The sequence below is a fragment of the Cibotium barometz genome, chromosome 17, assembly GCF_041138505.1.
Source record: "Cibotium barometz isolate CiBa-2024 chromosome 17, ASM4113850v1, whole genome shotgun sequence".
NCBI lineage: Eukaryota > Viridiplantae > Streptophyta > Polypodiopsida > Cyatheales > Cibotiaceae > Cibotium > Cibotium barometz.
The window spans coordinates 57,926,949-57,947,368 of record NC_141062.1 but is presented as its reverse complement, the minus strand read 5'-3'; the positions used below and the strand labels follow the sequence as shown (position 1 = coordinate 57,947,368).

The following is a 20,420-nucleotide window of genomic DNA, read 5'->3' as shown; positions in this document are numbered from 1 at the left end:
TTATTAGCACATCCTCCTTGAGACGTTAGCACACACTAAAGGCTCTTTACCGTCCTTGTATTATCCTCTTGCCTAATCCATGTTAGGCTCCAAGCAGGGTCTCTTATCTTGGACATCCTACACATTGGTGCATATTGAGATTTTGTGACTCGTGCATATTGAGATTTTGTGACTAGTGCATTTTTGCGACTTATTTTCTAGCAGGTACCTTAGGATACAGAATATGATATATCAACGTGGCAAGTCACTTACTCCACCGGGTTTCAAATTTTCTAAACTGGCTGGACCATCACGAGGCGTAAGGATTCGAGGAGGCACGTTTTCCTTGTTGGAGTCCAGCGGTTGTGGAGGAGGAGGTTCGCCAGGAAGTTGCGAAGGCGAAGCAAAAACAACTGGCACGAAAATCGCCTAGAACCTCCTAGGAGACGTTCGCCCACAGGCTCCTGAAAGTGCTCTACAAATGGAGGAAGGGAATGTTGCTCTCTGATTATAGCTCTATGAATACAGCCCAAGCCTTCTACGTTCTCCCATTTCCAAGAAGGCGCAGTCTTAACAAAAATCTTTTCGCACTTCCTTCCAAGGTACAAGAGTCTTTTCCCACGAAAAACATTTCGGTGGCCCAATCCCCTGTGTTGTTATATCGAATCTAAGCAGGATTGGAGTACAATGCTCATCGCCAACCTGATGTATAGCTGCACGCCCGTCCATCCTCCGCCGGTGAGTTCAGTTCACGTCACTGCCCGCCATCTGCGTTCGAGCCAATTGAGTCGCACAACAGCAGAATTGTGTTGCCATTTTGTTGTTCATGCTATAACGCTTATTCCGAGGTCTCTGAGAAGGTAACGCGTTTTAGGGGTCTCTGAGAAGGTAACACGTTTTATCAGTTTTGGAGATCAAGAAGAAACGCTGCGGATGTGGAAATTTGGAGGCCAAAGCTGTTTGGTGAGTCTGGCCCAACCTTTGGCTATTCAAACGGTGGAGGATGGCAGGCCTGTCGGGGATCATCTCAAGGTTTTGGACCTCAATCCGCAAAAAAAAGCAAGGTAGAGTCACCATCCGTTTCCTTGAGCTTGACGTAGCTATATCTGTCTTGATGTCTATTTGAAAATCTTTCCGTTGCTTGAATCAATTCATGGAGAGCGCATACCATTGATTGTGGAGAAATGATAGTAGGTCAATATGGCCTTGTCCGCATCGAAGTTTGCAAACTCATTATTTACAGCTCAAAAAATTGCAGGGGAAAGCGGTCACCCTTGTTTCATCATGATAGTGCTATGCACATTGTCTGAGAGTCCTGGCTCCATGCCAACCCGACCCTTTATTTACTTGTAACAGTGTTATTACTTGTATAGGTGGAGAATGACCACCTCTAAGTATCTTAGCCTCCGCTGATCAACATTTGCCCTTGGGACAGTTACTATCGTACTAGATGCTGGTTCATTTTTCCAAGAAACTCTTATATCTTGCATTCCACAAGAGCCATTTAGCCTGTGTATTGCCTAGCACATTGAGTTTAGTTTATTGTGCAGCCTTGCTGTAGTTCTCGAAGTTTGCATGTGCTTGCATTTTGCTGTATGATAAGCAATAGTGAGAGAGAAAGAGGGAGACAAAGCTTCAGCATTGGCGTTCACAATTAAAAATGTATTCTTTAACATAAAGAAAGATGAAACCCTAAACCTAACCCAAACTTTGGGTTCAGAATGAAATAAATGAACCTAAGAAGTATGAGTGCCTAGAGGATAAATGAGCCCTTAATTAAGTTATATGACGAATAAGGGTTTATGTTACAACTCCCTCTTTAAGTCCAAAGTGATTGAATAATTCAATAGTTTGCCAATGTGGTTACCAGCTTCTGTACTGGCCATACTGTAGGCCATACTTCTTGTCCGCAGTGTGCTGCAGCAGGCAAACTGAAATTCGCTGAACCAGTTATACCTGTTGTTTCTGCACATGTACATGATTGTACCTGCACACATGCTGTTGTACCTGTGCCTTTTTTTTTATTTGGAAAGGAGGCTTCTATTTAGTATGAAAAAAACATACAAAAGGGAGATTACTAAACAAGGGGGAAATCTCAACCAATAAGGTGCCTTCTGTTCTGCCACAACAAGGTCGTGTATGAGTGGCAGTGAAAAAGATGCCATGATCCCACTCTCTCATAAACTGGCCGGGCTTTCTCTCTGCAGCCTTCGAAGGTCTCTGGATTCTACCCCAAGTGGCCATGCCTCCAACTCCTGCAAATGCACTGTGTATTATGCACCAAAGTGCTCTCAATGGCCTCGGTGCATCTAGCCTTCCAAATGTGCCAGGTTGCAATGCTAGCAAGTGGGACGTATTTTGACTTTGGTAGGTCTAGAAGACGGCACCGCCGGACAACTCCCTGACTAACCATAATGACCAGATCCTTGTCGTTTCCCTCATACTTGAGCTGTTGGCTTGACTGTGTTATTAATCATTGTGCTATGGTGGATACAACTAAAGAGAGATAGAGATGGTGAATTGTGAAGAGAAAGAAGGATAGCACAACTCAATGATTATGATTTGATTCATGTGTTAATCACCAAGTAGAATGCCTTTTTGTAGGTTTAGAACCTTATCTTTTGACCCAAACAAATCACACTTATGAACACCCACATGACACATGTCACATGTCACATTTATCTTATCCAGATATAAGGGGGTGTTTACACCTAAGCAGATGTTCACACATACATACATATGAATAAGTTTATAAATACACACATAATCCCCGTAGGGGCTGTTCATACACAAATATAGACGGGATGGACACCCATATGAAGACTCCGAATACCCAACAATCCCCCCTTCGTAGCAAAGGAGGTAAGACCAACATGAAAGAAAGACACTACCTTCTAACCCCATCACATGGTGTGTTGGACGCCGGCTCACCATGCACACCTCTTGTGTCATAATAGCCCTTAAATCACATAATGCAATTACGGTAGCAAGTCCAACACTTTAGTCATTCCCTTGCCTCCTAATTGGGATAAGGATAATGTAAAGCTTGAACAAGAGCGTTTTTCTGTGCTGCTTTTTATAGCTGAAGGCATATAGACATAAGTACAATCAGATTTTAGAGAAACTACCCAAGGCAAAGAACTCTTATTGACTCTCACACATATAGAAGTAGCTAGAATGCCCAATCATAGTCTTCCTCATTGAGAGAGACTTAGGCTGTTTGTAGCGGTTATTTCTTCATCTGGAACTGGCACCTCCTCATCATCTGCTATGAGATTAGCATGATGCTTTTCTTGCTCTTTTTCCAACTTCTTGAAGCAGTTGGACTCCTTGTGCCTCAATTCTTTTGCAGTATCTACACTGAATTCTCTTGTTATTCTTCCAATTTTGTGCTCCCACAAAGGCTTTGTCATAGTCAGTACTTTTGTTGCTAGCTTGTTGATTTTCTTTGTTTCTCCTATCCTTCTTAAGGAGCAAGGTCACTAGATCTTCAAACTTTGTACCTGCTACACGCAAGATCTCCAAGGTGTGCTCAAACTGAGTTATTCCTAGCATACTCTTGATGACCACATCCACTTTGTCTCTGTCCTTAGGTTGTTATTTGAGACTGGCAAGCTGTTGAGTTATTGACCCGAACTTGGCCAAATGATCACTCAACTCCTCATTGTCATTCATTTTATGCCACCCACCTGTGTTTGTGAGAAACCCTAACCATATACATGGAATCTTGTATCAAGAATCTTGAAGATAAATATAACTTGGACATATTGATATTGCGGCCAGTTGATATTGTGCTAATTCTTTCTATCTTTAGCGGTGCATTTGTCCTATCAACTACTTATTTGCTGTACTAATTCTTTCTATTTACTACTTCCCTTAGTGCTAGGCTTCATTATGGCTGAGTCTACCCTGCATCTCTGGAGGTTTGACAGAAACTCAGTACGAAGGCCTTTGTGTGAATATATGCTCTTATGTGTGTGTGTGTGTGTGTGTGTGTGGAGTGCGTGTGTGAGAGCATATCTTGATAGAGAGTTCTACACCCACTATTGGGCATTGATGACGTTAGTGGGGATCATAGTTGTCAGGTATGCGAAAAGTTCGATTTGGTATGGTACGTTCAAATACGGTCTCGGAACGCACCGCTAAATTTTGAAAATAAAAATACGGTGGAGGTACGGTCCATTTAAAAAATACTTAAAAATAAAAAAATACGGTGGAGAAAGAGGGAGATGATTGAGAGAGTCTGGAGGGGAGAGAGGCTTGAGCCTTGAAGGAGAGATCAAGGGAGAGGATAGACTTGAGCAATGAGCACTTGTGAGTGAAAAAAAGATAAATAAACAGCCCCAAAAAATGGTGAGAAAAAAGAAGGAAAAAAAAACGGTCGAATCCTAGTCGACCGTACCTCCACCATACTGTACCGAACCATACCTCCTGGGCGGTGCGCGAACCGGGTGCCACTATGGTGGGGATGTCGTAGTATCTAGTCCATACTATGCATAATGGAGTTGATAGTTATATAGTCTTGTGGGTTGACTACTACCATGAGTATATATATAACATGCACGTTCCTAAAATGTGAATTTGGGCATGTTCTTGGATTCATCTAGGTATATAACTTGGACATGTTGTCTGACCTAGCACAATAGGCTTCATGATTAGACATGAGTTCTTATTCAGGAGGAACCCATGAATGAACATGCTTCCATCCCTAAGTGGAGAAGTATGATTGGACATGCTTCCACCCCTAAGTGGGGAAGTATGATTTGCCATGGACATACTTCCATCCCGTAAGTGGAGAAGTGTGATTAGACATGTGATGGACTATGCACTCTTACCTTTATGGGGGAGAGTATAGATGGATACAAAGTGTATTGAATGGATGGTATTCACCTTAGGCACATGCACATTAAGTTGCTTGATGAACTTGAATCGAATAGATTCTTTTGCAAAAGAGAAGACCATCACTTCGTGGTGGAGGTGCTACCCAAGTGTTTCGAAGCCCTTGAAGAAAAACTAGCTGAATTCTTCTTTGAACAACTACACTCTTGTGTGCATCCAAAACACAAGAGAAGACAACCGGTTGTATGATCCATTGGAAGGCTATTGGGGTGGCACACAAACGGGTGAGTTTCTCCAACTCTTGTGTGTGTAAGGTAAGCCATCACGTACAAATTAGGAGATTCCAAATCATTTGTTTTCAATCTTGTTTGATGGTGATACCATGCTAAATTTAATCAGCCAATACACTTTGTAAAAATTCTAGAGGAATAATCTATAGCCCTATGAAGGGGTCTGGCCGTTCCGGGTCTATGCTGTGTCGGATTTCTCTCTTCCATTCTTCTCTCTCTCCCAAGTGATTGCTGAAAATTCTGAGTGGTTTGCTTCAAAATTCAGCAGTGATTAAAGTTGGCTAAGTTTGATTAGCAGTGAATAGTTTGCTACGCAACTGCGGCGAGTTTCATTGGTGTCAAACTGGTGTTATCTTCCTTACCTTGTTGGTAATTGACGGCAATCCCTGGGAACAAGCCTTTTGCTACTAAGAAGATGTCTAACCACAGAGAGAGGTCAAGATCACCGGCTCATTTCAGTGAGTCCGTAGAAGTTTCATCTTCAAGAAGAAGAGGTGGTGATGCTGACAGAGTGAGTAGAGGACATGATTAGATTATATGAAGAAGTCAAAGTTAGGTGACATGTACAAAATCTGGAACAATAGGTACATGGGCTGGTACAACAAGTACAATCATTGGTACATCAAGTAGAGTGATGGTACAATAGGTACAGAGGTTGATACATCAAGTATAACAGCTGGTACAACAAAGTAATGGCTGTTACAACAGGTACAATGGTGGTACATTAGGTACAATGGCGGTAAAGTAGACGTACAATGTTGGTATAGGAGATACAGTAGGTACAATGGCGGTATAGTAGGTACATTGGCTGTACAACAAGTACAATGGTTGGTATAGCAAGTACAGTGGTAAGTACACCTGATATAGCAAGAATACCACCATAGAAAAGCTAGAGAGGTAGAGTAGAGGAAAGTGAAGTAGTGTAGAGATTTTCCATAGAGTGTTGTAGACAAGAAAGCAAATAGCCAATATGGTAAGAGGCTAGTTTTGGAGAAGAGGTAGAGGGTGCCGTTCTCGATCAAGAATGATGGAGCCATGGAGTCCTCCTGAAGAGGTGAGAAAGCCGACGATTCGCCGAAACGAAGCAGTCCAAGAGCTAAACACTTGTGCATCTAGCTCCTCCTTCTGTGTCTCTGTAATCGCTCCCTACAGGAGGCCTACAAATCGGAAGATAAAATATGCATATTTTAGATCACTTAACTAATTCAAACAATGGACAATACTTGCAACATTAAAACTGAAAATAACAAAGGACACTTGACACCATCACTGGGGCCGGAAAGGGCCGCCCCCCCCTCAATACAGTTGTATTTCTTGGAGTATTTATATGTACAAGTGTTCACGGATCCTAGGCCAGATTTCTCTATAACAAGGAGTAAGTACAACTGGTAAACAATAAGATTTTGTCAGTGAAGAATCAGTTGTCGGAGTAGACCAAGTCACAGGTAGTCTCCCACCTTCACTGGGTGAACATGTGCCCTCTGGTCTTTTGGGACCGTGCACCAACAGGCACGCCCATACTAACGCCTGGCAAGGTGAAACACCGTGAAGGGAGTAATACTTGGTGCTCCCGAGTCAGCTTTGCTCCCAGTTTTCCTCATATCCCAAGTGACCTTCATTGGCTCCTCAAAATGTGAGGACGCGATCAGGGTAATCATGGGAAAAGTCACAATCCCGGTGGCCTTACTCAATGAAGGCATTAGGGGTGATATTAGTCACAATCCCGGTGGCCTTACTCAATGAAGGCATCAGGGGTGATATTTTACATGACTAGACTTGTGAAAACAACATTTAATTATAATAATAACGGAATCTAAAAATACAGAAATAAATACATGACAAAGATTCAAATTCAATCCTTAGGAGAGAAGCTCATTCCCTTTTTTAATGCACTCCAAAGCTATAGACGGGTACAAGGGTTGCAGGTACAGTCGGGTACAGGGCAGTAGCTGGTACAATAGGGTACAAGACAATAGCTGGTACAGGGCAGCAACTAGTACAACTCTGTAGGCGGGCACTAGCAACAGCAAGTGCTGGACAGCAGCTGGTACAATTGCAGGTACAATCGGGTACACCAGCAGCAGCGGGCGGGTACACTTGTAGGTACAGTCGGGTATTGGAACAACAGGTGCAGTCGGGTACAGGATATTAAGTACAATCGGGTACATGACTGAAGGTACAGTCAGATACAGGCAATTCAGGCTGGTACATCAGGTGTAGTCGGGGTACCCGGTAGCAAAAATAGAGGCGGGAACAATTGCAAGCGGGTACAAGCTCCTAGGCGGGTACCACATGTGGGGAAGAAGTATTTCTTTATGCAATACATGTTATATTATTATTATTAAACTTTAATAATGTTGGGCACCCACATTAAAACAAATGTCCAGCCAATGTTTTAAATGTGTGTGAACACCCAACCTTATAAACATTAAGGTTGACATTACTTAAGGGATTTTACATTTGAAAAGGCCAATAAGGGTAATACTTATCACCTGTTCACACGCCACACCAACTCGTCACAGTAGACAGCACACCCATGGTACACTGGGGGCGTCCCCGTCCAATCTACTGGCACGACATAGCAGACAAACACACGAAAACAACAAGTCATGCGAAAACAAGTTTATGCATGCAAACATAAATGCATGTGCACATGTAATGGACGAAATCTCCCTTTCATGAAACTTGTCCAAGGATTTCTTGTCGGGCACAAAACTGGCGTGATAGAAATGTGAAGTCCTGGTTTTCCTATGGAGTGATTGTCCCATAGGCAAAACACAAGTCCTGCCACGGGTCTTCCTATGGAGTGACAATCCCATAGACAAGGTTGGCACAAATATCACAGTCCTACCATGGAGTGACAGTCCCATGGATAAGATGCAATTCTGGTCATACAACACGGGTGGTAGCAAACAGGCTTCCATGTATATGGCACAATGCTGGTCACACACGGGTGGCACCAAAACTGGTTCCTGTTCATGTGACACCAGATGACTGACCCTTTCACATGCGGCACTAGCCTGGCCACATGTGAACATGGTACAAATCTGGCCGCTCTATGGAGTGACAATCCCATAGAAGTGGTTCCAGAAATGGAGATGGACCAAATGGTGATAGCCTCTCGCTTCTTTGCTTGGGTTTAGCGTACGGAAATTTTTTACTATGTTCAAGTTGGCCATTCCATTCGGATTGGCATTATGGCCTTTGCCAACGCCAATCCCTCTTCATCCCTGTCGTTTGGGCCAACTATCAATTGCTCCCAAGACGAGCTCTAGGTCATCCAGAGTGATATTGAACAGGAAACCCAACAAACCCTTATCGGCTGGATTTATGGCTCGTCCTGCCGAGGTCTCACGTATGAGATTGGCTTTTGGCAGCTCTCCCGACTGAGCTGACTAAGCATTTCTAGGATACTCGTCTACTTGGTAGAGGCTTCTTCCAAGTAGATTTTGATTCTCTGGAAGCCACATCCCAAGCTCTACTGTGCAGGTTCCTTCCCCTTTGTCAAAAGAAAATCTTCCTCTTTGTACAGATTTTGATCCTGTGGCATAAGGCGAGCGACTCACTCCCATCTGATGTAGGTTTCTAGGCCTTCTGCAGGACTATTGCAAGTTGCTGAGGTCCATAGGTGCTGCTTTTGGTCGGGTTCTGGAGGTCCCTGCCCTCCGAGGACTACCCTCATCTGCCTTAGCTGCGGCCCTTGCCAGTGCTGATGGGGTGCCCAGAGTGGTTTATACTTTCTAGACACGGCAGGGACTGTTGGATTGAGGACAACATTCACAGGAAGCCCTTCTCCTTGCTCTATAGTTTGTCTAACAGACGAAGGATGTATGTATGTCCACCACTTCTATGTTGATGATTGGGTTCTCGATAGGGGAGGATGCATATGCATTGCAGCTGGGACTTCGAAGTCTGACCACTACCCAAGGGTTTTGAGCATGAGAGATCTTGGGCAACATGGCTCTACATCGTGTATGTGCATCGCCAAGTGGCTGACATCTAGAGCTCCTAGGATTTCTCTGATGCCCACAAGGTGCAAGCACTGCTACTCGGATGAGCTTTCTCGCCAAGTGGCTGACATCTAGAGCTCCTAGGATTTCTCTGATGGCCCACAAGGTGTTGCACATGCATTGCAAATGATTAGTGGTTTTTACCACAAGGTGGCCTTATAGAGGAGAAATGAGATTATTGATCATGAGAGGGCTATGAGGTGCAGGTTGGGAGCCTTGAAGAGGGAGCATGAAAAGCATCCTGATGCCATTTGGATTGCAGATACTCTTTGCACTGTCATGACTGAGTTGCAGCATGCCATGGAGCAGAAGGGAGAGTATCGATACCATGCTCAAGAATAATTGTGGATCTAGATGGCTGGCAAATGCAATAAACACTTCGTTGCTACTCCTGGTCTATCTCTAAACAATGAAATGTTGCTCATGGTACTATTCACTCGGATCCTACTATGGTGAGATAGATTGCATCCGTCTTTAAGCCATGATTTTGTATTGATTCTTTCATAATAGAAGTCTCTTTCTTGCCAAAAAAAAAGATAGATGATGTGAGCCCTTCAATGGTTGGCTATAGCGGGTGTGCCATACATCCCCTGTAACTAAATTCACCGGCCAAACCGCAATTTACTCGAAGAAGGGCAAACTGGGCAATGCACTCGAAGAAGGGCAAACCTGGTGTCGCTGAGGGGTCTCTCCGCTACCACTCTCCTTGGTTTCACTGAGGCTAGGGGAGGGAGCTACACAAACACCACAAATGGTTATCTGCAAGTTTGAGGGGGGGAGGTTGATGTGCCATTGATGGTTGTGGTTAGTCTTAAAAAAAGAAAAAGAAAAAAAGAAAGAGACTTCTATTAAGTATGAGAAAAACATACAACAATCACAGCTATAAGCCGGAAGAGAATAGAATCACCCCAATATGTAAGGTGATTTCAACCATTGATGGTGTGGAAGCCTCCTTAGTCTTAAAAAAAGAAAAAAGAAAAAAAGAAAAAAAGAAAGAGACTTCTATTAAGTATGAGAAAAACATACAACAATCACAGCTATAAGCCGGAAGAGAATAGAATCACCCCAATATGTAAGGTGATTTCAACCACTGAGGAGCATCATGATGCCATGTAAGTCCTGTGTGATACTAGAGGAAAAGAAGATGCCATGGTCCCATTCCCGCATAAATATCACACGCTTTGCTTGCGTAGAATGAGAGGGCCCTTGAATGCGAGCCCAAGTAGCCATAAGAGTGTGGATGATATCACCCCATCTAGTACTAATGCACTGAGACCCAAAAGTTTGGACACCCTCAATAGCCTCCGTGCATCTAGCTCTCCAAATCTGCCATGCTGTAATACTGGCAATAATCTCCCAATTGGTGTCAATCCTCTGTCTAGGGGGTGTATAATCAGAGTGAGGAACATCTTGCAATAAACCATGCTGGGCAATACCTCTATGAATGAAAAAAACAGAATCTGTACCACTGCCCTCATAAAAAAGTTGTGGACCGGACTGGGAGAGCCAAGCAACTACCCCCAAGTCACATGCATGGCTCGGCCACTCAATTTGCCCATAAGTTGGGCTACAGGACCCCAAATTTGCTGTGCAATGCTGCATCCCCATAGACAATGTTGTACGGACTCAGAATCTGCTGCACATCTAGGACAGGAAGGTGCTACACCGAAAACTGATCTCCACTGATTGGTAGGGAGACCACCATGTAAGAATAACCAAAAGAAATGAGAGATCTGGCTCCTTCTGTATGAGTGCCAAAGTCTATGCCAATATCTGCGCTATATCACTAGAGAAATATCATAGCTCTCCCAATGAGGCCTGAGAGTAGGGATCCTATGCATCTGTCGAGTGAGGAGAAGCCTGGCATTCCGAACAGTGAAACTGAAAAAGGGAAGGCTTTTCAAAGGATCGAAGGCATCAATCCACTCCCACTCTCCTGGATCCCATTGAAGATATCTGATAGGACTGCCACCATATAACCACAAACACCAAGAGCCATGAGTCACTATCTGAGAAGGGTCAATGAACCAGTGCTTCCCCGAGCGACCAACAATCCTCACTGGACTAAGCCTAGTATTTGGTATAATCTCCTCCATACTACATCTCCTCAATCTCCCACTAGGCATGATAGAATAAATGAGGAAATCTATATCCTCCTGGCTTGGCAGAGCAATGACTTGCAGAGGTATGCCTATCCTCGAAAAAACTCCCAGCCAACTCGGATGATAGTCTCCGTGAAGGGTCCCAGAAAGCCACTCATGTAGAATAGCTACATCAATTTGATCAATACAAATGCGAGAGCCCCTAAGATGCTGAGTGGATGTAACTCTCCGATCCTCCGGAAGACTCTTAAAGGTCTTCCAAGCAAGAACTGTGTATGCGCATCTCTCCCATCCTGACCATTGCATATAACGAGATGCACCAAGTGGCCGACCAGCCTCATCCCTAATGAACTCGTTCCACATAATAGGTTGTCGGTCAGCCTCGTCCAAAGACATAGGAAGCCTTTGTCGCAAAAAATATCTCATGCTTCTCCATGCTCTGACAATGGCTGCAATAAGAGGGGAAGATGGTGCCCTAATATCAGCCTCTGTGAACAAAAAACGTGTGTTGGGCATCCAGTCTGCCTGGTAGGAAACCTCTGACCACAAGTTTGCAAAGCAACGCCCTGCATTGAACATCCGGATCGATAATATTCAAGCCTCCCTCTCTTTTGGGCTGAATAACTGTGAGCCAAGCTACCGTGGCACGAGTGTCTGAGGTGCCATCCAAGCCCGACCAGAGAAAATTGTGGATCAATCTCCGCAATTGGCCAATGCACGCACGAGAGAAGCACCAACAAGAGGCAATAAACCAAGCTGAGGCAAGCAAAACCTGATTAGCCACCAAAGCTCTGGAGGCTAAATCTAATCTCCTGGAGCTCCAATGGAGGAGCTTCTTCTGGATACTCATAAGTACTGGAGCAAACTGCTGTGCATGTGCAGGAGAAATATCAATCCCAACTTGGCATCCCAAATATCTAGCATGCATCCTCTACTGATCCAAGTAAAACCAAGCTCTGCACCCCAATCAACTCTCGGTGAATCACTAACCCAAAAACCAACAGATTAGTGCCAATTAATGAGTGCCCCTGCTGCCAAACAGAACTCCTCTAGTGCTACTCGGAAGGAACATAAGCATATATGTGAAGCCTCCAAGAACAGGGCTGTGTCATCAGCTAACTCAGAGTCAACCAACTCCTCATGACTATGAAGAGGAAACCTCAATCTTGAAATACCAGCAGTGGAGCGAAGAAAGATGCTCATGGCCTCTGCAACTATGATATATAATAAAGGGGCTAATGGGCAGCCCTGTCGTACTGAGCGAGAAATCTGAAACCGCTCTCCTCTATCACCGCAAGCAAGAACTCTACTGTGGGCATCACGATACATGCATGAAACTCCCTTGATCCGTCTCTGAGAGAAGTCCATATGACTAAGAGTACCCTCAAGGCAAGCAAGAACTCTACTGTGGGCATCACGATACATGCATGAAACTCCCTTGATCTGTCTCTGAGAGAAGTCCATATGACTAAGAGTCCCAATCCACTCTATCATAGGCCTTCTCAAAATCCAAGAGCAGAATGGCTAAGGGTTGATTGTTCGCTTTAGCCCATTCGACGGTCTCCCAAAACGAGAAAATGTTATCAAAGATGCTCTTGCCGTGTAAGAACCATTCAAGGTATCATGAATAACATCCTGCAAAATTGGCTGCAACCTGATGCTCACTGCCTTAGAAAGAATCTTATAGGCAGTCCCAAGTAAGGTGATAGGTCTCCATTGGCCAATCAATGTCTTATCCCCGCTCTTAGGAATAAGATAAATAAGCCCCTCAGTGAGAGAAAGAGGCATAGAACCTGTGTCCCACATCTCTTGCAAAGCCGATGTTATCTCAGCCCCAATCTCATCCCAAAAAGTAGTGAAAAAAACAGGGGAGAGGCCATCCTCCCCTGGACACTTACCATGAGGTCAGGCATGAAGAGCATGACTGAACTCCTGCATAGAAAAAGGGGCATCCAGAATGGCACACATCTCCTCAGTGATAAAATGTGGCAATGCATTCCAAACCTTCCTCTATGCCCCCTGTCTCAGATCAGAATGCGGCTCAGCACTAAGAAGCTGGCAATAGAAATCGGTGGCAATTTGTCTAACCATAAGAGGATCTGAGTGAAGAGTGCCATGTGAATCCTGCAACTGCCTGACACTATCTCTGGCATGAGATGGGCTGTGAGAAGCAAAGAAATGTTTGTTACATCTGCCACCCATCTGTGTCCAAAAGGATTCTTGGGCATGGAAACGGTACTCTGCGCGCTGCTCAAGAGAGTGATGAAGTTCTGCTCTAACAGTACATAAAGAATTTGCAACCCTGTTGAGCATGAGGATGTTTGTCGTGCTCTTTCTGCAAGGCAGCCAATCTACGTCTAATAGCCCTTTCTAAGTCCAAGGCCTCTTGCCTCTTAGACAGGGCACATGTGTGATAAGTCACTAATATCACAGAGAGCAGAGGCCAGGCTTTGAGAGGCATGTAAGAAGTCATGAGATCTCCAAATATCAAGCATACGACGCGATAGTTCTGCATCTGAAAACAAATGATCAGGGATGCGTACATGGGGTGCTGATCCATGGCAATTCGAATCTCTAATACATAAAACCACTAGGCAATGATCCGATTTGGAGGTGCCTGTAGCAATCAAAGTATGTCCACCTCTGTCAAGCACCCAGTCATCCACATAAAATCTGTCTAACCGTGCATAGATACATCCTACATCTCTTCTCCTGTTAGACCATGAATAAAGAAGAGTGGATGGACTCCTCAAAATGTCATCCTCATGCCAACAATCTCTACCATGAATGGAGAGTATAAACCTCTCCCAAGACGCTCTTTCAAGAGGATGCACCAAGCCCTCATGTCCACCTCTTTTATCCGTTGGCATCTCAACCATGTTAAAATCCCCACCAATAATCCTATGGTCGGCACGAGGCATCAATGTAGTGAGAGCTTTCCAAAAGGCAATCCTCTCATCTCTATGGTTAGGAGCATAGAGGTTGAGAATACCAATGCGTGTAGTACCCTGCATAAGAAGGATCCATTGGGCTCTCGCAGGCAAAATGACACCATGTCCAATGATGCAAGGCAAGATCAAAGTCGAAACAGAGATACAAACGCCACCCTTGGTACCAACAGCCGGTGACCAAAAGGTGTGTCCCGAGAGAAGCTTGCCTGATCTCCCACACTGACTAGCATCCAGTTTATGCTCTTGCAAGAGCAATATATCCATAGGTTCACCTGTGAGACTGCACAATGAAGCTGGGTTTTTACAATTTGTTTCCGTCGACGCGAAAAAAAAACCCCAGACCCTGAATGTTCCAAGAGACAATCCTCATAAAGACTCAGAGTAGGAACGACCAGATCTCGTGGTCGACGAAGGACCCCCTTTAGAGGCGGAAGTACGTCTCGCATAGGTAAGGGAGGGAAAATCTGACGATGTAAACCTTACCTCTCTCTCCCACTCCTGGGAAAAACCAGGGCTAGTCCTTAGAACTGGAGAGGTACCATGACAATGCGAATGTGCAACATCATCCTCAAGGGTGCAATCATCCTGTAACTGTAATGCAGCATCCTCCTATGAGGATCCAGATCATATGCCTGCAAGGCCTCATCCTCCAAAAAAGGATCAACATCCTGTGAGGCAAGAGCTGCATAGGGGTTAGGGTGCTCCACAAGGGGTGTGGGTGAAGGGGCAGGTACGGGGGTCCGAGGGTGCCTGCCATCCCTAACCACAACCCAACGCTGTGTGGTCTGCTGTGGCAAAGGAGCAGCTGGAGTCTCGGCATCTGCAGAAGGCCTCTGATGGGCAAGACCATGCCGCCTCCTAGCATGGCCCCTCGATCTGGGACAATCTCTAGCAATGTGACCTTGTCGACGACAAATCCGACACTGGTCAGGTCTGCCTGCAATCTCCATCCTCTGGTGGAAATGAGATCCGTCAGGTCTCTGAAGCATAGCATGATCATTAGTAATCGATGGATCAGGAACAAGCACAAGGACCCGGGGTACACCATCAAGAGTGGCGGTAACACCCGCGGAAGCTGAGGCGGGAAAGCTCGGGAGGATTGGTACCTCTAGAACCTGGCCAAAGAATGCCCGTATGGAAGCTAAAAGCTTCCAATAAGACCGAAGAAGAGCAGGGAACCGTAGTGAGACCGGGGTAAGGCGCTGATCCTCCACCACTGGATCAAAGCCCACGTGGTACTGAAAGCAGAAAATCTTCCTAGGACCAAGAGGAAAGGGGCTGCTAGCCAAAGCCTGAGAAGTAGCTTCTGACGAATGGAAGTCCACCTGGAAGAAGCCTCGACCAAGTAAACGAGTATCCTGAAAGTGCACAATTAGCTCCGAAGGGAGCGCTGCTAGAAGCCATTCACGGGCCTGTGAACGAGAGGGGTGGGAACCATAAACTCTTGCAACAAGGGTAGTCTGGACCTCAAGGTCAATGTCGTGTTGAAGAGAGGTGAGCTCGTCTTGTGAAAAATTGATGATTCTCTCGGCCAGTGGGGGTGATGAGAGATAGGCTGCGGCAGAAAAAGCCTTAAGACCAATCAAGAAAAGTAGGCGACCGACTTGAATCCAGTTAAAATAGCTGATGAGAAAACGGGAGCAGAGGAAGGGGGGCAAAGGCGGGGAGCAGCTGGGGAAGCAAGGGCAAAGTGGCAGGCGGCAGCAGAGGGGCAGGCGGGGACTGAAGAAGGCAGGGGGCGGGCAGCAACGGGGGCGGCGGGACTGCAAAAGGGGGGCTGGCGGGGGCAGCAAAAGGGGGGCAGGCAAAGGCAGGCGGGGGGCAGCAGAGGGGCTGACGGGGGCACCTGAAGGGCAGGCGGAGCAGCAAAAGGGGGGCTGGTGGGGGCAGCAATAGGGGCAGGCGAAGGCTGGGGGGGCATCAGAGGGGCTAGCGGGGGCAGCTAAAGGGCAGGCGGGGACTGAAAGGCTAGCGAAGGGCAGAAGTTTGGCAGGCGAAGGGGGGTTGCGAAGGCAGCAGTTGGGCAGGCGGGAGCAGCAAAGAAACAGGCGGAGGCAATAGAGGGCAGGCGGGGGCAGCAGCGCCAAGCCTCCTGAGTCTCTCTCTGGGGGGCAAGGTAATCCTCCTTGGAAGGGGTCCGTGTAAACTGTAACCAGCCATGACTACCACCACAAAAGTGAGAGGGGGGTGGCCCTCTTGGACGCTGAAGATTGCGAAAGGGATGTCAAGCTGGGAGAATATTGCAACCTATGTCTAGAAAAGGGGGATTTGGGGGGGGGGGGGTGTTGTGGGCACCATTCCTAGGGACGCTGAGTTTATTTCGAGGCTAAGGCTCTCACTTCCTTTAGACCTTCAAGTCTCTTTGCCTGCGTGGGGGGTGGCAACTGTTTGAAGCGGAGCCAAGTTCCCATGGACTGGGCCAGGCCAGCCGGCCCCAAGGAATATGAGTGTGGGAGCCCATGGAGTGGCAGGGAGGGAGGCGGATAGGAGTATTCCAACCAAGAGCTGCTTGAACGTCTTCTCGTGCAGGAGGGAGGGACCGGAAGACGGATTGGTGAAGGATGTGCTAGGCTCTAAAGAGGCTGGTAGCAAATTTGCACTCGGAGGAGGTGTCAAACTTGCGGAGCGAGGTCTCTGAGATTTTTTTTTTTTTTTTGTTGTTGTGCATGGGAAGATTTGACAACCCATCAGAATTCTTTGATGCAGCAGCTTGTGAACGTTCTTGATTTCTGGAAGCTTTTCTATTGATACTTTGACCTTGGTATTTTTTGCATTTTATGTTTGCTGCTCAAACACTAATTTTGTGAGTCATCAGAAATGTTCATTCTGGCTTGCATTTAGCTGCGTCGATTGATGGTACTACTGCATTTTTAAAGTTTTAGGGTACTGGGATGTTTAGATTGAGCTGGATTTTAATAGAAATGTAAGCATATGAATGTGAATTTGTTGTGCAGAAGTACAATGGCACACCAAGATCAGATGGCAAGCAGTCTTTAACAAAGCAGCTTAAGTGAGTTTTTTTTTTTTTTTTTTTGGTTTAACATTTTTTGTTGATTTGTTTACACGGTTAGATATAACAAAGCTGACTAGCATGCATGTAGAAAAGGGTGTGTGTGTTCTTCTTTGTCCTGTCACATCATATTAAAAAATGGATCTTTTATTGGTTCTTACAAAAGGTGCTTTTGTGATTGTTTACACACTTCTTGGGTAGGTTGTGGTTGTTGTCACCATTTGGCCACCCAATTGGTCCACCCGTGCTTTCTTATCATGTATGTACATTGGATTGGTGTCCATAGCAGTTGTTTATGCCGGGGATTGATGCCACTTATGTGATACTGTAGACTTGGCTTTCCGTTGGGACTTGTGTCTCCGTGCACATGCCCGGAAATGCTTGGTGGATTGGTGTTCCATTGGGTCTGGTACCTTGTGTACTTGCCTGGAGCACGTCTATTTTGGTATAGTCTCATGAACGGGGATTGTTCATACCAATGCTGCATTGCATAGCATCTTTATGTGCTTGCTTGCAATTGAAATTGCATGTTGTTTTCATGCTTGCTTGACCAATGTGTAGTTTCCGGGTAAGGGGATGCCAGCCCGTGAACCGTGCGTGTGTAACTGTCTGTTGACATGGTTGTGTGGCATGTGAATAGGTGATAAGTATTATCCAATCTAGGCTCAAACAGCCCGTAGGACTTAGCCAATGTTTATAAGTGAGTGCGTTCCCACTTCATTAAAGTTTGGGCGCCCAAAAGTCACTTATAAATTATGACCGCTTCCAAGTTCACATTCATTGAAGTCCCGAGGCGGACAAGACTCAATGTCTAGGACCTGATCCTCTCCTTTTATTCATAAATGGGCATCTCTCTATGTCCCTTCACCTGATTGGACCCCAATTCACTTACTTATTAAGAGAAAATTCGTGTTTCCTCTTCATGAAGATTTTTGGAGACTGAAAACTCTGTTTTTCTACCATTTCTCTCCATTTCCAAGCTCTCCATAGCCATACCCAACTTGCTAAGGTGTTTTCCAAGCTTCCAAGAGTGTTTCCAAGTGCTAATCACTCTCCTACTCACTCCTACCCAACTTGCTAAGGTGTTTTCCAAGCTTCCAAGAGTGTTTCCAAGTGCTCTCATTTTTGCTGTAATTTCTGGTCTTTTTGCTGAAAACCCTAATTTCAGCCTTTCTTTCTCAAGTTGAACCATAGGGGAAGCTTTTCCAGGGTTCCCTTCATCCTCTTGAAGACTTTTGTCGCGAAGAAAGGCGACAAATCAAAGATCTCAACACTCCAAGGACTTCCATTGCGAAGACTTTCCCTATCATCGACTCTACTTGCTTAAATTTGGGAGCAAGTACCAGGAGGGAGGAACCGGATTACAAGATCACATACCCTGTGTAGTGTTCTCTTGTCCTACGTGCTCTCTTGCAGATTGTTGCTACCTTGTGTTGGTGGAACAGTAGAGAGCAGATGGTAGGGAACATGGGCACTTGAGAGGGCAGTGTGGGTTGCAAGTCTACATCGACAACCACTTGTTTGCAATACTGTATTCATATGCATTGGTATGGAAATCTGGTCAGAAATGCCCATGACACCATGTACTTAATTCTTCCAAGATCAATATACTTTATTTGAGGGAGGGATCGGCCGTTCCGGCTCGTTGTGTGTCTCTTGTCAATTCAGCAATTTACTTCTTGTATTTTGAGCAAGTGTCCATCAAATCTTAGTGTATTTAAGTGTATTGATTAGCATTGTGTTCAACCAAGTTACATTGGTATCAGAGCATACGGTTCTCTTTCACTTCTATCGTGAGAGACGATCACCGTGAACACTAGCTATCTCTACACTTAGAACATTTTGGACAGCCATACAATGAATGTTGGAGATGCTAATACAAGAGGCAGGGACAATGAAATGCATGTCTTTATGCGTCACCTTTTGGTCCAAAAATGATGCCAGTCATAGGGACAGTTCCAATGGACAAACATGGGGGAAAACATGTTGAGATGCATACACATGCATCAAAGTCTTGTGACTTCAAAGCTGGAGACAAATCTGTGAAGTTTGACACATATCATGGGGAATATGATGCATCAAAGGCACTTGCTTTTATTGCCCAGTTTGATATTGCTTTCAGTGAGATAAGGATTTCACTCAGAAATCCATGATCCGGCATGTAAGCATGTTTATGAAAGGCACTGCTGCCCATTGGTGGCTCATGGAGAAGCTCTCACTGAATCCTGTTAGATCATGTTGAGGAAAATAATGTACATGTAAACACTCTTAGTAATGATAGGCTGAAATTTTTGCAAGAGCACAATGATTGTTTTACTGATGAGTTACCACCTGTACGACCGGAAGATCATCGCATTGATCTTGTGCCGGGTAGCTCACCACCTAATAGGCCAGCCTATCGTGTAAGTGCATCCCAAAAAGAGGAGATCATGAAGCAAGTGAATGAGCTTCTTGAAAAGGGTTTGGTTCAGCCAAGCTCTTCCCCATATTGTTCATCCGTCCTCTTGGTTCAAAAGAAGGATGGATCCTTTTGTATGTGTGTGGATTATAGAGCTTTGAATAAGCTTACTATCAAGAATCGGTTTTCGATTCCACGCATAGACGACATCCTTGAGAAACACAGGCCTTCACATGCTGCTCAGCTGCCTCTGATCTGTGAGCCTAATACCCAACGGTGCTGCGTGCCTCCTACAAGCCAGCCATGTGTGCCCTAAGGTGAGGTGTGTCAGAGTATGAGATTTTGCTAATGAGAAATGTGGTTTTTGTTGTAGTGTGGTAGCTTTTGGAGCTCTTCTTTGGTTTCTGAGCCCCTTGCGCCCATGGTTTTACTAAATCCCCCCTTGTGTAGTTACTGGATGCCATATCTTTTAACACCCCATTAGTGCCTTGAGCATTTACCTACATTTGCCACCTCAACTTCTGGCATAGCCATCTAGATTTCCTAATATGCATATTTGCCTTAGGGAATACTGTAATATGGACATATAACACTGTCCTTTCTGCCATGTGCTAGAGTTGTTTTAAAGAATGATTGACGTGCTCACATAAGTAGCTTGCTCATCCATGTCTCAGACCCCTCCGAAGCTACTTGTTTGTCTTGAGATTTCAGTTGACTTGCTAGTTTTGGGGCAACTCAACCGATGTTTCTCCTCATAGTGGGGGCCTTACTAGGTATGATGGAGCATTGATTTTTAACAGCAAATAGTTTGATCAATATTTTGATGTTGTTAGAAAGGGCA

The 20,420-nt window shown here is 45.2% G+C and overlaps 1 protein-coding gene across 5 annotated transcripts in view; it reads left to right on the top strand.

The window, feature by feature from the left end:
* The first annotated feature begins 456 nt into the window (after positions 1-456).
* The window catches only part of LOC147630225 (Tetratricopeptide repeat (TPR)-like superfamily protein), a 154,496-nt gene continuing 134,532 nt past the window's right edge, over positions 457-20,420 (top strand). For 2 of the 5 annotated variants that reach the window (XR_015267798.1, XM_086811867.1), the window contains exons 1-3: positions 457-717; positions 885-1,043; positions 17,126-17,181. Coding sequence is in view for 4 of the 5 variants with exons in the window: in XM_086811867.1 (XP_086667993.1) it covers positions 667-717; positions 885-1,043; positions 17,126-17,181 (266 nt within the window). In the remaining variant the exon portion in view is untranslated. The remainder of the gene's footprint in view (positions 718-884; positions 1,044-17,125; positions 17,182-20,420) is intronic. The other 3 variants (XM_086811869.1, XM_086811868.1, XM_086811870.1) reach the window with 3 other exon arrangements.